Here is a 17,625-nt window from a genome sequence, read left to right on the forward strand (position 1 = left end):
TCGGATAGCCAAGCTGCAATCCAGGCGCTGAACGCGACTATAACAACCTCTAAAGTAGTGGAGCAAAGTAGGAGTAGCCTCACCAACTTGAGTGAAAACCATAGAGTAACCTTAATTTGGGTGCCGGGACACCGGAACATAGAAGGCAACGAAAAAGCTGATGAACTGGCAAGAGGGGGATCTGCCATGAATAGCGCTCTTGCAGTACCAGTATTCACTCCACTAGGTGCGGTCAAGAATGCAATTTCTCTAAAATACCTTCGAATTGCAGATTGTAGATGGAGAGACCAGACGAAATGCAAAATCAGCAGAACGTTATGGCCCACCTACAACCTCAAGCAATCGTCGACATTAATAAACATGAAACGACGGGACACCTGTAGACTTACGGCAGTTATAACTGGCTTCTGGTCTATCGGAGAACAAGCCGCCAAAATGGGCATCCCTCATAACACATACTGTCATAGTTGTAAACAACCGGGGGAAAAAGAAACAATCTTCCATTTCCTCTGTGAATGCCCTGCCCTATGGAAGGACAGAATGTTAACCCTGGGCAAACCGCTGTTCGAGAGTCTCGAGCAACTGTCTGGCTTAGACGTCAACAACCTAATAAGGTTCCTAAACCGCACAGACTGGATATAGTCCTGCTGTAAATAACTGGTAATCCGGGTAGTAGAACTCTCTCTGAAGCTGAGAGTGGCATGAACAATGACGGTGGCAACGGTGGAACCTCTAGGTACAGCTGGTATATTGCTAGTCGGATAGTGACAAGGGAATCGATAAGGTTTTCCATATCTTCCTTTGAGAACTTTAAGTCCCCTGGACCTGACGGACCTGACAGGCTGATTGAGGCCCTGAAAAGGATCTTCACAGCCTGTCTTGCATTTGGTTATATACCATCCCAATGGCGACGCGTAAGAGTAGTATTTATTCCAAAACCAGGAAAAGATGACTATTCCCTAGCAAAAAGTTTTAGACCAATCAGTTTGACATCGTTCATGTTGAAAAGTCTGGAACGAGTGGTGGAGAAACATATTCGAGTGGGGGTATTGCCGAGAAGTCCACTTAGTAGAAATCAACACGCTTACCAGAGTGGAAAATCATGTGAATCAGCCTTACACGATCTTGTTAGCAAGATTGAAGCTGGGCTGGAAGCTGACGAATACACAATGGGCGTGTTCGTGGACATTGAGGGGGCTTTTGATAATGCCACTTTCGGCTCGATATGTTCTTCTGCCGAACGACACGGAGTTAATCAAGCCATTATAAAATGGATATACTCCATGCTCTCTGAGAGGCTGTTAACCGCTGGTGGGAGCGACGACGAGCAAATCACAATCAGGGCCAAGCAAGGATGTCCCCAAGGGGGTGTTCTTTCTCCGCTGCTGTGGTGCTTCGTCGTAGACTCCCTATTAGCGGAGATGCAGGAACTCGGCTTTCACGTCCAAGCATATGCGGACGACGTCTGTGCGCTAACATCGGATAAATCCTTAAGGAGGCTTTGCACGAAAGTGCAGAGAGTCCTTGACAAAATCGATGATTGGTGCATGAGACAAGGTCTTTCCGTTAATCCGAACAAAACAACAATAGTCTTGTTTACGAGAAAACGGAAATTGGATGGACTCAGTCTTCCAACACTGAAAGGTGTGACACTTGGTCTTTCCAACGAAGTTAAATATCTAGGAGTAATCTTGGATAAGAAGCTGACCTGGGAGACACACGTTTCACTGAAGGTGAATCGTGCATTGAAGATTTTTCAGCAATGCCGTAGAGCCTTTGGCAAAACTTGGGGTCTGAAACCTGCTGTGGTCCTATGGATATACACGGCACCAATCATCACTTACGCTTCTGTAGTCTGGTGGCGACGGAACATGGTTAAGTCCACAATCCGGGAACTATACAGGCTGCAAAGAAGTGTATGTTTATGCATCACCGGTGCCATGAGTACAACCTCTGGTGATGCCCTAAATGCTATGCATAATTTGCTCCCCCTGGATCTTAAGATACAACAGGAAGCAATAAAAGCAATGTGCAGACTCCATAAATATGGTTTCTGGCACGAAGATGGAACTACGGGACACAGAGAAATCTTTAAGTTGCTGACGGAGCAGTATCCACTGTTTTTGGCACCTAAAGATGACCTGATACCCACAGTTTCATTCGGAAGGAAATTTGATGTCAGATTTCCATTGCGTGAGCAATGGAGCAATCCAGAATGCATGCAGGTAGGTTTGACGGATATTTTCTTTACCGATGGGTCCAAGACTGAAATAGGGTCTGGAGCCGGATGGTACTTAAACGATAGTTATAAGTATCACTATGCTATGGGGGGAATGGCAACTGTTTTTCAAACAGAAGTTTTTGCCATCCTAAAAGTAGCCGAATGGATAATCGAGAGGAGATGGAGCGGGAAACAGACTGGAGTCTTCAGTGACAGTCTGGCTGCATTGAAGGCCCTGGAGAACGCGAAGCAAACCTCGAAGATTGTTCAAGAATGTAAGAAGAAGCTTAATTCTGTCGCAAGACAAAACAGGCTTGTACTTATATGGGTTCCAGGACACTCCGGTGTTCAAGGAAACGAAATTGCCGACGAATTGGCCAACCGTGGATCAGCGGTGCCCCCACAGGGGCCAGAGCCAATAATCGGAATCAGTCCCGCAGGAATCAAGAATTGGATCAACGACTATGTAGGCAATCTACATAAAGAGCGATGGTCCGGTCTAGAACGCTGCAGAACTGCAAAGTGTTTTGTGACAAGTCCGAACAGAAAACTGTCAAACTTTCCACTAAAACTTAGAAGGAAAGACATTCGGTTGATGGTCGGCATCATTACAGGACACAACCCATGGGGTCAGCATATGACCACCATTGGAATCATCGAGGACCCGGTATGCCTGTCCTGCTTGGAGGAGGCGGATAGCACTGAGCACTTTCTCTGTGAGTGTCCTGCCTTTGCTAGAGCGCGACTACGGCTATTGGGTTCCGATGTCATGGGAATGAGTGATATTCGTTCTCTAAAACTGGAGGATATTTACAGATTCGCCAAAGAATCTGGAAAATTCTTACAGGGCTAACTATCTCTATCTCTGTCTCTATTCTTTCCTATCTCTTTCTCTGATACTTTTCTCCCTCCCTCCTTGACTATCTACCCCCTTTCCAGAGCTTTAAATACAATGGGCTTTTTAGCCTGAGTGTTTTAGGAGCCACCAAATCTCCTGGAGCTCCTTGGCTCGACCTCTTCAAATTCAAATTCAATAACTGGTAAACAATTTGGTAACGAGGATGTGGCAACAAAATGTTGCGGAAGCGCTAGTTAGATTCTGGATGAATCACCACCCTAACCAACCAACCAACCAATTGGTATTTAATAGACACCTCGTATTTAGATAACATGAACACATGTTAGTGGTTCATACCTGTTAGAGGCATCAAGTTTTTGTTTTAGGAATTTGAGGGTAGGTTTCACTTTCACAACTGTCACTCGTTCATAAATAATTTTTCTCAAAGTCAAATCAAATGAGCAATCATTTTATTTTTAAATACTATCTTTTTTGTTGTACTGCATTTTTTATAAAGCGTGGACGCAAATTAATTCATTTTAGTAACAGAAGTAAATACAATGGACCGTAAGATCATTTCATTACGATAATAATAGACATAGGTAATAAATAATTTATAAATCATGCATTCAAACAAATTTAAAAGAATGTTAAGAAATATATTATGATGATGTTGAATACTGCAAACCCATTTGAGTGATGCCTAGTTGACGCATCCGTTGTGGTACTATTGGTCGACGGTTCATTTCTTTCACCCGTTTCAAAATTTATCTCCCCTGAATTTTCATAACTATTCTGAGTTTTGGCAATCATTAACATTTTCAAACGTTCTAAAGCACTCGATGATGCTGTCATCTCGGTATTATAGCTGCTGATTAAAAATGGTGTGTAGTCGTCTGGAAGATCATCCGGCCGATAACCATAGATTAGCATCTGCACAAATAGGTTAGTAGTATTGCTGTCCGTAATTACAGCTTTGAGACTATTCGGGGAGAAGTGGGAATATTCCGCTACAGGTGGATTGTAATCTTCTGATGCCGTGTCGACAGTGTGCTGCAAATAATTATGCTAATTATAGAAATGTGTTTTTCGCATTTACAGGGTGGCTGATGAAAGCCGCTACCAAAAAAAAATTGAAAACCTTTTTTTCTTTTTAAGTTATCTGTTCCATTTTGGTTTTAATTTGCAGATTGATCTTTAAAATTTATTAAAATGGATAACTGGGACACGCAAACAAGAATTTGGATAGTCCGCCGCTATCACGCACTGGAGTCCGTAGTTTTGGTACAGAGAGAGTACAGGCGGATTTTTGGCGGCGATCCCCCGAGCAGATGGACCATAATGAGACTGGTGAATAATTTTGCTGAGCAAGGAACAGTCGTAAGAAGGCCTTATCATCGAAACCCACCAGTTCGGACGGAGGAAACGATCGCTGCTGTAGCTGCAGCTATACAAAGCAATCCAAGGGTTTCAACAAGAAGCTTATCTGCTCAACTTGGTGTCAGCCGACAGTCTTTGCGAACAATAATGCACAAAGATTTAGACTTATTTCCCTACAAAATTCAAATGGTTAACAAACTGAATGCAGCAGACTTGCCAATTCGCTTGGAATTTTGCCAGAAGATCCTGCAAATGGTGGAAGAAGACCAAAACATGTTAAACTGCCTTTTCATGTCTGATGAGGCCCATTTCGATTTAAACGGCAATGTGAACAAACAAAATTGTCGAATATGGGGTACTTCTAACCCACAGATACTCCACGAGACGGAATTGCATCCTCTTCGCGTGACAGTGTGATGTGCGGTTTCTTCACGCTGTATTGTCGGGCCTTATTTTTTTGAAGAAAATGGTCACACCGTTACGGTTACTGGAGACCGTTATTTCAAAATGCTGAAAGAATTTTTCTATCCAGAACTACGCCGAAAGAGAATTCCTTTCAACTCTGTGTGGTTTCAACAAGATGGGGAAACGTCTCACATAGCCCAGACTGTTATGACAGAGTTGCGACGAAAATTTCCCAATAAACTGATTTCAAGAAACTCCGAATTTCGTTGGCCCCCCAGGTCGCCTGACCTTAATGCACCTGACTTTTTTTTGTGGGGTTTACGTAAACAAGAAGTTTATAAAACAAAGCCAACAAATTTGGATGAACTAAAACAATCCATTCGGGCAACAATTGCGGCTATTCCTGTCGCAACTCTCAAAGCAGCAATGAACAACTTTTTACTAAGATGCCGCACTTGTGTCAACGAGCATTGGGGGCATTTAAATTCAATTATTTTTAAAACTAGTTAAGCTACATTTAATAAAATTTAATGACCTTCAACTTGAAAAAAAAAAATGAATTCCATACACTAAAAAAAAAGTTCTTTGAGTTTCTTAATGTAGCAAAATTCATCAGCCACCCAGTACATGCATACAAATGTAAGTGCATCTGCACTTGTTTAATACAAGGGAAACTTACATCGAATATTATAAATCTCACATAGGTTATGAAATTACTGTCAATGTAGTAAAATATAACGGTATGATTTGACGGTTCCTCTGTAGAAGTTTGCGAATTCTGATAAGTTTGATACAATAAATAATCATCTACAATATGAAGAAAGTCATGGTTATATAAAAGGAGTTCTTACTCGAAAGAGCTTAGTCTAATAAAGTTAACTTACCTTTCTGATGCATTCCCTGTTCGATTACTTTATCAGCATCACCAAAGTCTTCAAAATATTCCTCATCGTCATCCAACGCAGCTGTGGTTTCATCACTTCCATTTTTCACTTCCGCATCTTCGAATTCATTACCTTCAATTTCGTACTCGAATTCACTGCTAGAGTCCGGCTCAAGTATGCCTTGAAATTGCTGATCTCTATTGAGAAAAATCGATGGATTCATATTGAGTGATGGCTCTTTGAATCCATAGATTGATATCTGCACTTCAAATAGCTCGAAGTCATCATTTGTATTTGTGATGTTGTCATCATCGATCGCAATAATATTCCCTTTCACCAAGTCATTCTGATAACTGAAGTTCACCTCTGCTAGAACGTTCTACATTTCAAAATTAACATAAAATATAAAGGAGATTAGAGAAATGTAATTCATAGTTTTTGTTTCGCAATTATTTTAAAACTAGTTTGCACTTATAGCGTGAAGATGTGCAATGCTTGGTGAGAAAATATTTCAGGTTAAAACTACTGTTAAAACGTTGGCTCTACAAAATACCAACACTGTATGGACAGACTCTCTCTCGTGGGAGTCAGGAGGACCTTATCAAGACTACAACGCACTGTGGTCATCTGTGGCACCTAAGCTTTATCGACTCCTTCAGGCCCGGCATTAGGTGCTCTGGTTGGTCTTCCACCACTTGATGCTTTCAGCAAAGGAGAGACCTTGAAGTCTATCTGCAGGCTGAAAGACAATGGGAACTGGTACGGCCTTGACTTCCATTCACCGATTCTCTCCATGCCCATTGACTCCATGCCATCAAGAGTCGTACTTGAAAAGAGATACAGTGTGGTGCTGCCAGAGATTCAATTGTAGTCAAACTCTGAAAAAGAGCTGCGCTCATGACCGTAGACAGCCCCGAACCACATCAGGGGTAGTCGAGTCCTGTAAATCCTGGCCGAACTAAGTTGGTAGACGTAATAGCCTGATGCTACCATGAGTCCCGGAACTCATGGGTATCGTGGGTAACGAAACCTCTTACTCCATAGTTAGGATGGGCTCTGAGGCCAACTTCTTTGGAACACTGTATGAAACCACAAACATTATAACCTCTGTGTATACTCTAATTCTGCCCTTTAATTTTCCACAACTGCTTCCCATTCCTTTTTCCACTGTTTTCTTCAACTGTTACGTATTTGTTATGTAAATATCTAACATCCTCTAGTCCAAATATAACCTCACGATTAAACTAAAAATAATTCAAGTTGGGTTATATTCTTAATATTTCATTCGCCGTAGAATTGTCTGAAATTCAAAGCAATTTCAGAGCTGGATAAATGCAATTGCATTAGAATTACACTCCTGTAGTAATTGTAATGCGATAGTGTGTTGCAAATAATTATTCCTGTAGTAATTGTAATTGGTAATCAATTCCTTCAGTCCAGCAATTCCTTAGAAGTAATTTCAAAAGTTTTTTTTCCCAATTCCATTACAAGAAGGGAAAGGAAAGCAATGGTTTTTAGAAACTACCCAAAAAGCAGTCATTCCTAACGCAAGACTTTATATTAGTTTGGGGAAAAATAAATCCATTATTTTTTCGTAAGATTTTTGCACAAATGGTTTTTATAGTAGATTTTTACGTGTTTTACAGTAGATTTTTAGGTCCTGGGCGTGTGGAGTAGGCGTTAAGTGGAGAGAATGCACAAGACCGTGACCGAAAAAAATTCTCACAAATCAGGGAGCTTTTTCACTTACTTGAACTTGCATTATACTTAACTAAATTTTAATGAGCTATAAAATTGTATACTTGAAATTTTCTCAGAAATTTTGAATAAAAAGTTTTAAATTTTGATGGAAATTTGTCGAATTCTTAAAAATTTTGCAAATTTGTTCTATATGGGTTTTTTCGTAGTATGGACTGTGTTTTTATAAAACAATAATTGAAATTAAAAGTAAATAAATAAATGGTCAAAACTAGTCAATATGTGCTGTACACTTTATTTTAGAGTTGACTGTATGCCTATATCTATCTAGGTTCCTTTATGCTTTTACACACAACCGTTATGTGAGAAAAATTATATCACCCTTGTACTCAAGTCCGCGGGTATAAAAATAAACGATATCTGTTTGTGTGCCCTCGAGCAGAACCAATAGGCGGCGCTTAGTCGAGTATTTCAAAATTCGATTTACCGTACAATTCGATTCATATTCAGAATATACAGAATACTTATAATATAATATATATGTATGTCTATAGCGTTTTCTCCACATTCGGGACATTTCTACAAACCGGGCAATTTCTCTTTCTTTCCTCTAGAAATCGGACAAATTGAGTAATGCATATTTTAGTTCTGTTTTGCATGTTTTTGCTAAATAGCGGTATTTGATCAGTAAATTCTCAGTTTATGCTCATATTCATTCGTAGTAAAATTTTATTATTGTGCTAGTTGCCACAACAGGCGGACGTGAAATTAGAATTGACGTATAATTATAGCAAAATATGGGTAATAAAGTGGTATACACATGCATTTAAAAAAAGAAATGAGTTTTGCGTTTTGTGTCATATTTTATTTCTAATTTACAATTTTGTTTTTTTTTTTGTCCTTGTTCACTCCTCTCGGAAACATAGGGCCTCGATAAGACTTGTCTTGCGTTGGTTTCGTTAATCTATTTGATTTCTGGCAGGGTAGGTGATTAGCTGCCGCTACTGCAATATTTTATAAAAGCTAAATTTCTTCAATAAAATAAAATTCCTAAAATTATGTTCTTAATGTTCAGATTTGTCATTCATCACCTATAATCCGGATATTCCGAGTTGGTACTGTGCATTAGTTATGCGAGAATAAATGTTTGGCACTACAGGTGGCGCTGAAGTCTGGTTACTTTTAAAAATTGTATTTGTGGTTCGACTTGACTAACATTTTTATATTAAATATATATTGAAAAGATCAATAAAATGCTATGCAGCTAGTCATTACATTAGTTTCGCGGAAAAGAAATCCATTATTTTCTTGGTAGATGGCTATAGTGATCGATATCTCGTAAGTCAAGGTGACATTTCACACTAAAACAATTCATTGCTGCTTTTTTGTTTGTTCCATTCAGTTAAAGAAAATATCAGTAATGTCGATAAAATCACACAAATAATCGAGGTTGACCGGCATGTTAGTAGTCGGGAGACAAAGATCGACCATAAAACAGTTTTAACCGGTTTGCGCAAAATTTTACACAAAAATTATCGACTTTCCCAAAACTACTACTACTACATAGCCATGTGTTCAGAATGATGAGAGAAGGCGATTTAGTCAAGTTTGGCCGCTCGTCGCTATATTCCCAATGAAGCTTTGTTTACTATAAATCTTTGCCCAAGATAGGTTGGTACTGAAAAAGCGCAGTAATTTTCAAAAAGCCTTAAATAAGATATAGCTGTTATAAATGAAGAAAAATTACCCAAGCTTAGTAAAAATAATGAATTAATAAAAATAAATACGACGGCGATGTGTAAATGCGTGTATCTCGATAGCGACCTAATAGAACTCGCCCAAACTTAGTATTACTCGCATTGTTCCTCACCACATTTAAATCCGACGTAAATATTATTGAGGTCGGAAAGAAAAGAAAAGAAGAAAAGAAAAAGTGATCAACAGATTTGCGAACTAAGGTTAATATTTGGTAGTTCATATTTAAGTGATTTTCAATTGCTTGTTTTGTCGATAATGATTTTGACATTGAGCGTTTTGCATTTAAACAAAAACTCTTTTGCCGATGCGATTGTGTACCTATCAACCTAACTCTGAATGCAATTATTAAAAAACATGCAAGCGTAATTTACAAGGCTAACAAACTTGATTTGTTTTCTTCATCCTCACACAAATGACATTAAATGAATAACAATTTCCTCAAATTGCAGATGCATACATATAAAAATGAAAATATTCAATTTGGCGCGACAAATATTGCGACGGGCACATGAAGTTCAACGCCATTGCTTGTGAATCCAAATTTTGGGAACGTTTTATAGCTTTTGTAAATATGTAGAACGTGCCTATTCTGCAAACAACCTCAATTCTCATATTCTCATATATAATATACACCTATAAATGTGTGTTTGTATGCACATACGTATGTATGTGTGTACGTAGGCCGGTCAATACCACTAATAGTATTCTTCCCCAGTACCGTCTTTAATTGCCAAGATTTTGCAATTAGACAGAAAATAAAATACACAATATACATTTATAGTTTTTATAAACACACTCATATTCGTATAGTTTCAAAAATAAGATTCTATATATTACAATTTTGCACAAACATTCATTCATGCAGACACACCAAAAACAAAAGTGTGTGTAGTTGTATATTTAGAAGTGATGTGTAGTGACCAAAATATTTGCGTCCTTACTTGTTCCGAGGTAATTTCGATGTAAGTTATTGGCTCTGGAATAGCATAGTTGAAGCCAACTACTGGACCCTTGTCCACTCCGACCACGCGTGCTTGAAGAACATCTTTTACTATTAACTCGTCATGAATAATGCGTCTACCGATGCCGAAAAAAGATTTACACTCAACCAAATTCAGAAAAGAAGCGGCAAATATCAACACAAATTGCCATATTGCCAATTTTGTTAGACGCATCTCGATTTTGTGAACGCTATGACACAGTTTTTAAATTTCTAAATAAATATGTCGTATATTCTGCAATACTTTAGGTACTTTCGTTAGTACGTTGTACATTTGAAATATTGAAAACAAAAACAAAAACAAGCCACCGACTAACGTCACGACCGATCTCTTCTTGTTGCTTCGGCGTCCTCTTAATAACTGCAATATTTTCTTTCTTTAGAACCGAAATGTTTTCGAAATTTCGAAAATAAATTCAAAATTTCACTGGAGAGAACCAAACTACAAATACACACATATTTATGTGCACTTAAATATATGCGAAGAAATTGTGAGATTTGTGAGTAAGTGCAACCAAATATAAGAGTAGAGTCAATAAAATTTTATGCGAATAAAAAATAGAATTCCCTATTTATGAGAGAGAAGTATTTGTTATTTTTATGTTAAGCTAAAATGCCGATCCGGCAATTAAAAAACATAAGTAGTGTTAAAAACGTTTACATTCAATGTAGTATTTTTCTCTATAGCATAATAGAATAGCTCTATCGATCGTTTAAGTATACATAAGCACTCTTCTAACGCACTGCCTGGGCGCACACCTGTTATCCACTGCTCTCTAGGAGGTTCTCTGTCTTTTCTTCAAGTGCATAACAAGTTTATAAATAACGTGAGAGTCTTTTCCTTCATAAGAGGGTGCAAAAACAAAAAAGCAAATGCCAATGAGTGAAACGAATGCATTACAAAACAAAAAAAGTATAGGCATTGCTCATACGACATGGTGAACGGGGGGGACTTTCTTAAGTATTAAATACAAGCATATACATATGTTTTATGCATGTTTTTGTACATTGCACATACGAGGTGTGTTCAAAAAGTATTGCGAAATTTGTGGTTTTTTTCAAAAATCATTTATTTATTCATTAATATCTATTTTGTCACCTTTAAAGTAATCCCCATGAGATATTATGCACTTGTGCCAACGTTTTTCCAATCTTCGAAGCACTTCAAAAAAATCATTTTTTTATCTTGTTCAGCTCCTCCTTCGATGCCGACTTTATCTCGTCAATCGTAGCGTAGCGTCGTACTTTCATGTGCCTCTTCAGATTCGGAAACAATAAAAAGCCACAGGGGGCCAGATCTGGGGAATACGGTGGCTGTGGCATTATTAGTGTGTTGTTTTTGGCCAAAGAGCCAATGTTTGTTCTTCCACAAATCCGGGTGGATTGCTTCGCGCAAATTGCGCATAACTTGCCGGTAATATTCCATATTGACCGTTTTACCCTGTGGCAAGAACTCATGATGCACAACGCCCCTGCAATCGAAGAAAACGGTAAGCAAAACTTTTACATTCGACCGAACTTGGCGCGCTTTTTTCGGTCTTAGTTCATGCGGCAGATTCCATTGAGATGATTGAGCTGTGGTTTCCACGTCATAACCATAAACCCGCGATTCGTCACCAGTTATGACCCTCTGGAGCAAGTTTGGGTCGTGGCGGACAGAGTCCAACATCTCATTAGCAATGTTCATGCGATGTTGCTTTTGGTCGAAGTTGAGCAGTTTTGGTACGAATTTTGTGGCGACCCGTCCCATGCCCAAATTATTCAAAAAAATCGAATGGCACGAGCGAATCGATATGTCTAGGTCCTCAGCAACTTCTCTAACGGCGATTCGACGATTGGCCAATACCATTTTCTTCACTTCATCAATTTTTTCGTCTATTGTTGAAGTGCTCGGGCGTCCGACACGCTTTTCGTCATTCACATCTTCTCGGCCTTCTGAGAACATTTTGTACCACCGATAAACGTTGCTTTGGTCCAAAGTAGCTTTTCCGTACGACACAGTCAACATTCGGAATGCATTCGTGCACTTAATTTCGTTTTTCACACAAAATTTGGTACAGGTTCTTTGATCCATCTTTTTGAATAGGTAAAAATCGAAGACGAGCCGAAACACGTTCAAGTAAAGCAGCTGTCAACAATTAACTAAACATTCAAAATGACCGAACTCGTCGGCATGAGTGAGAGACATGAGTATCAACATATTGCCACAAAAAAATCGAAATTCGAATATACGTAACCTGCGAAAATTCAAAATTCGCGATACTTTTTGAACACACCTCGTATGCATGTGTAGGCTTTGAGCATTTGACCTATGGATAGGCGTTTCTTAAAAGACATAACACATCCAAAGTTTAGAATTCGAAATTTAATTAGCAAAATAAATTTAATACAATTCCAAAGAAATACGAGGGGTGCCTTTTATATGTCGGGATTAGAGAACAAAACCAATTTTAATCATCGAAAATCACTTTATTGTTTTTCAAAATATTCTCCATGGAGATCTTTACCCCCTTTGCGTGCGTTTGAACCAATTGTCGAAGCACTTTTTCCACTCTGAATGAGGTACCACCAAAACATGGATTCTGAATGCCGCAACCGCTTCTTCAGGTGTCGAAAAACGTTGACCTCTCAGTTTGGTTTTTATGTACGGGAATAAAAAGAAGTCATTCAGTGCCAAGTCAGGACTATATGGCGGATGACCCATTAATTCGATGTTTTGGGTGCTCAAAAATGCAGTTGTTTGAGCCGATGTGTGAGAGCTCGCATTGTCCTGGTGAAGAGTGATCCGTCTTTGGCGATTGGTTTTCCTAATTTCTTGGAAGACAACTGGCAAACAAATGGTTGTGTACCACTCAGAATTTACTGTTCTGCGTTGTTCTAGTGGTACGGTTGCGACATGTCCAGTTTTTCCGAAAAAACAGGCGACCATTTGCTTGGAAGTGATTCGTGCGCGAACAACTTTTGTTGGATTTGGCTCATCTTGAAACACCCATACAGTCGACTGTTGTTTACTTTCGGGCTCATACGCGTAAATCCTGTCACGATGTCATAGACGTGTTTCGAAGCCCCGCGATCGTATTTTTTGAGCTTTTCCTTCGACCAATCGACACGAGCCTTTTTTTGAGCGATTGACAAATTGTGTGGGATCCAACGCGAACAAATTTTTTTGACAGTCAAATGTTTATGCAATACTGAATGTATGTTGGTCCCACTAATGCCTAAGATTGTCTCAATCTCACGATAGGTCACATGACGATCTTGCAATATCAGTTCGCGCACAGCATCAATGGTTTTCGGAACAACAACTGATTATGGACGACCTTCACGAAATTCGTCTTGGAGTGACCTACGACCGCGATTGAATTCACCATACCATCGATAAACACTGGTCCTTGATGGAGCTTCATCGCCAAAAAATGAATTAAGTTCATCCATGCAATGTTGCTGAGTTAATCCACGTCGAAAGTTGTAAAAAATAATCGCACGAACATGTTCACGATTTAATTCCATTATTGGACCGAGATGAATCTTTTAAGTTACTGTAAATAACACAAATAGCGCTGGTATTTCAAAACGTTCTGAGTACGTAAAAGCCAAAAAATGTCAAACTTTGCGATACAGCTGTCAGTTGCCAGATTGCAACACCAGGGTTGCCAAATCCTGAAATATAAAAGGCACCCCTCGTATCGATCGAAAACTATTTTTTCATGCTTTCGATATGAACACAATTTTTAAATGTAATTTTTGCTTCAATTAGCTTAGCATATAAAATAGCTCTTTTCACTTACAACGAATCGGCTTATATAAGTACTTTAACACAACATGCAGGGTGATCCAAATAGATTTTTTTGATATAACTAAAAATTCTACAAGCAAACCATTCCAGTGGTTGCATTGGCTTCTATCTTTATCATTCGGATTTGCACATTGCCCGTACAACATCGTTCTTACTGAGTACAGCTCAAACAAATTTTCATGACGTCAAATCGAAGGAGCAAAAATAACAGTTAGCTCGAATTGAAAGCGTTGCCGAAATTCTAAAGTTTAATGAAAACGTTATTAGATGATAAATATTTATTCCGTTGTCAATAAGATTTATTTCCCAACATTTATTTTTTACGTTTCCAGTCTATACCTACTCGTACATATACTTATACATACATATCTTCAAATACAGTATATGAAGACAGTTTTCGCACCGTATATTCGAAATAAATTAGACAAGCCAGGCGAACTCCATGATATTGTTTCTCAATGGTTGAACTGAGACCATATTAAATAAGGCCGAGTGGGAGGCTAAAATATGCAGAATTAAGTTAAATGTAATTGATAAATATCTGTGTTATTTGATATTGATATTGAGGAGCTTTTTCATGGCAGAAAAGAAATAAACACGGCCATTGCCTGCCGAGGGGCGCCCGCTATTAGAAAAAACGTTTTTTAAATTTTGGTGTTTCACCGAGATTCGAACCTACGTTATCTCTGAATTCCGAATGGTAGTCACACACCAACCCATTCGGCTACAGCGTACGCCGGCATTCAATAATTTTAATAAAATAATATCATTTAAATGTCCACCATGAACACATTTATAAGTAAATTCCGCCAAACAGTCTATCCATGGATGTCTAATTGTTGAGAACGTGCATTTTTTTTTGCAAGAATGCAAAATTACCCAGTTTAGCTATCCGCTATAGTGAAAAACAAAATTGTGAGAGTAACTTCGGCTGCCACTTCACCAGAGATACGGCAGCAGAATTCTGCCCGCTCATTTCGCACGTATTCACACACGCATACAATCAGTCGTTGTTCAGCAAGACTGATAGAAAGAAGATTGCGCCCATCAGAGCGTACGTGACGTCACGTTTGCTGAGTTGTGCAGTATTGCTAACCATTTGTTCTTCGCAATAAATTTAGTGCTTTTTTATACCGAAAATGCGAAAATTTTGAAGTTTCGTGTTTGTTCCTTTTTTTTAATTTAAAGCTACCAAAACTTTAGGTTAAAAAAAACTGTATTATTATACAAAAGAAGTTTAAAAAGGCCACTCTGAGAAGATTTTAGTGCTAATGAAAATTTTTTTACTCTTATAAAATTTGATAATTTGAAAGTACAAATTTAATTTTTGGCTCCATTTAAGGTTATGCAAAAATATTAAATGCCCCTCTCTCAACTCTTCTTAAGATTGAAAACCTTTTTACACATTTTAAAAAGCCTTTGAATTTATTGAATGCGAATTAAAACCATAGAGGTGTAATCGTTTCTTCCGGTCATCAATCCTTAGTGAGACATAGGACATTAAGAGTTGTATTCATTTTAAAAATAAGCAACAAAATATCAGAAAATACTAAAGAAACCATACTGACATTTTTACAAAAAGAGTACCTTATCTAGCAAATATAGCAAAAAAGTCGTTCCCTTAACAAAAGAGTCTCGCTTAACAAAAAAAAACTCATAAATTAAATTGTGCATAAGCATAACACATTTATTAAAAAAAACGCACATTTTAAAGACAATTTGTCACGCATACAAAGTTCTTTAAGTGATTCAATAAAAATTTGTTGGGTTATTTTCTTTGAATGGGCATTTTAGTGCGTTTTTATATCCAAAGCTAGGCAACACTGCAGTAGCGAGAGAGAGATTTGACTGCCGAAAGCAGAAGAACACCAACAACACCGGCAATCGCGGGCAATGCCACCAGATGTTAAAAAAAGTAAAGCTAAATAAAACTGAGTGAATTATTTAAATAATTATTAAAAAATGTATATTTTACAAAATTATAAACATAACATTTTAATTAGAACAGCTAGAAAAATGTCATGAAGAAAGAACTAAAACTCCGAGACAAAAAATAATAAAAATAACAAAAAAAAAAAAGATAAATCAAGTTACGAAAATGGTAATCTGGCCATACTGGAGCTAAAATCACGTAACTAGTTCTCAAATTCGCTGAGCGCAAAGTAACGGGACCACGATAGGCGCCACCTCATTATTCTTTCCATCATGGTTGTTCAGACGGCACGGAAGTAACTTGAACGTAGACTGCGTTAATTTTTTTCTTATATCTCCAACACATTCTCAGTTTTTCGTAAAAAATACCGCTGTCATGTCCCCGCTTACGTCAGCCAATCAGCTGATTCCTTCAAAATCGCTGAGAGTCGGCTAACGGTCTGATCACACGAACTGACCGCACCTCTTAAAATCTGGGGTCCGTTAGTCTTTTTTCTATGCTCGACAGGACCAGTTTCTTGAAATTGAAAAAAAAACTTTGGATTGCCGAAGTCATTCGGAAAATTACGAATTTTGAGATATGTTTTTCTTAAAGATCGACCATTCTCATAAAAAGTTTCAATAATTTAACGCTTTGTTCTATCGTGTAAAATTGTACTTCTGCCTACTTGACAAATATCAAAGATAACATACAAAAGGGCACCGTCAGGAATTATTCACTACTGGCATTTTGGCGTCACCTTTGAAAGACCGTTTGTAACAATTATCCAGCAGTAGAAAAAAAGACCTTGGGATATATGTAATTCTTATTGGTGAAGCAAAAAATACTTCTCACCTAATAACTGTTATGCAGCAATGTTTTTGCGTTAAAACTTATAACTGTTATGACCCTAGATAGCACAATTATCGAAACTGATAATAGATTTGAGAGGGAAAAGCTGTCACCTAACTATTCCATTATTAATTTGTACTAAACGTAAATAATCGGAATACGAAAAATTCTATATACTATATTTGCCAAATATTACATAACTTACCCCATTCGGACTATTTATTAATATTTGCTTGTTGTATTCTTAATCAGGAGGAAGGCTGGAAATTAAACCGAACAAATTATTACCAAGAGGGATGGCTGGCTACAGGGAATATACGTGGCATTGTTGGTGTAACGTTTACAACTTCGCACTGCCGCAGAAATATGGATTTTCCATCGCGTTCCAACTACAACCTGCGTGGACATCGTTCTGAAGTAAGTTCATTTAGCAATACTAGTATCGCCCAATGGTCGATATACAGTCTGTGTCAGAAGAAAAGAAACGGTTTTTTTCTTGTAACTTCAAGATCAAAATCAAAAAAGTTTGTTGTGATGTGGAATAAGCCGTATAAGGTGCACAAAAATGTTGATGACTTTTCCGAGCGCGAGTGCTTGAAGCGAGTGACGACAAAAAAGCAGGTAAAACGATCGTCCAACTTTTTAAGCGGAACCCTTCTTTGTGACTACACCAAGTACGATCAGTTCTTGCTAAAAAGGCAATAGATGTGAGTATCAACACCATCGAACGTCGACTGAAGGAGGTGAACATATCTTACCGTCCCACGTCATCAAAACCACTGCTCTCAGAAAAACACATTGAGAAACAACAAAACAAGAAAATGGCATCACACTTATGGACTGACCTTCCCAGTCTCCAGACGTCTACCCCATTGTAAATG

General features: G+C 38.2%; 2 protein-coding genes across 3 annotated transcripts in view; one reads left to right on the forward strand and one right to left on the reverse strand.

The window, feature by feature from the left end:
* Positions 1-17,625, forward strand: part of LOC129236240 (tubby-related protein 4) — a 56,128-nt gene that overhangs the window by 5,806 nt on the left and 32,697 nt on the right. For both annotated transcript variants that reach the window (XM_054870499.1, XM_054870500.1), the window contains exon 2: positions 16,997-17,161. In XM_054870499.1, the coding sequence (XP_054726474.1) occupies positions 16,997-17,161 (165 nt within the window). The remainder of the gene's footprint in view (positions 1-16,996; positions 17,162-17,625) is intronic.
* LOC129236241 (uncharacterized) lies at positions 3,513-10,531 on the reverse strand. The gene is made up of 4 exons (XM_054870501.1): positions 10,126-10,531; positions 5,729-6,107; positions 5,524-5,651; positions 3,513-4,112 (listed from the first exon to the last, which is right to left on the reverse strand). Exons 1-4 carry the CDS (start codon positions 10,357-10,359, stop codon positions 3,699-3,701), a joined length of 1,155 nt encoding a protein of 384 aa, XP_054726476.1. The 5' UTR covers positions 10,360-10,531; the 3' UTR covers positions 3,513-3,698.

The sequence above is a fragment of the Anastrepha obliqua genome, chromosome 1, assembly GCF_027943255.1.
Source record: "Anastrepha obliqua isolate idAnaObli1 chromosome 1, idAnaObli1_1.0, whole genome shotgun sequence".
NCBI classification, from domain to species: domain Eukaryota; kingdom Metazoa; phylum Arthropoda; class Insecta; order Diptera; family Tephritidae; genus Anastrepha; species Anastrepha obliqua.

Excerpts from the sequence above, each read along its gene's own strand:
- LOC129236241 (XM_054870501.1), bottom strand. The coding sequence starts at position 10,359 with ATGCGTCTAACAAAATTGGCAATATGGCAATTTGTGTTGATATTTGCC. Across the intron at positions 6,108-10,125 it reads TCGAAATTACCTCGGAACAA|AACGTTCTAGCAGAGGTGAA; the intron begins GTAAGGACGCAA and ends TTTGAAATGTAG. Across the intron at positions 4,113-5,523 it reads TGAGATTTATAATATTCGAT|CACACTGTCGACACGGCATC; the intron begins GTAAGTTTCCCT and ends AATTATTTGCAG.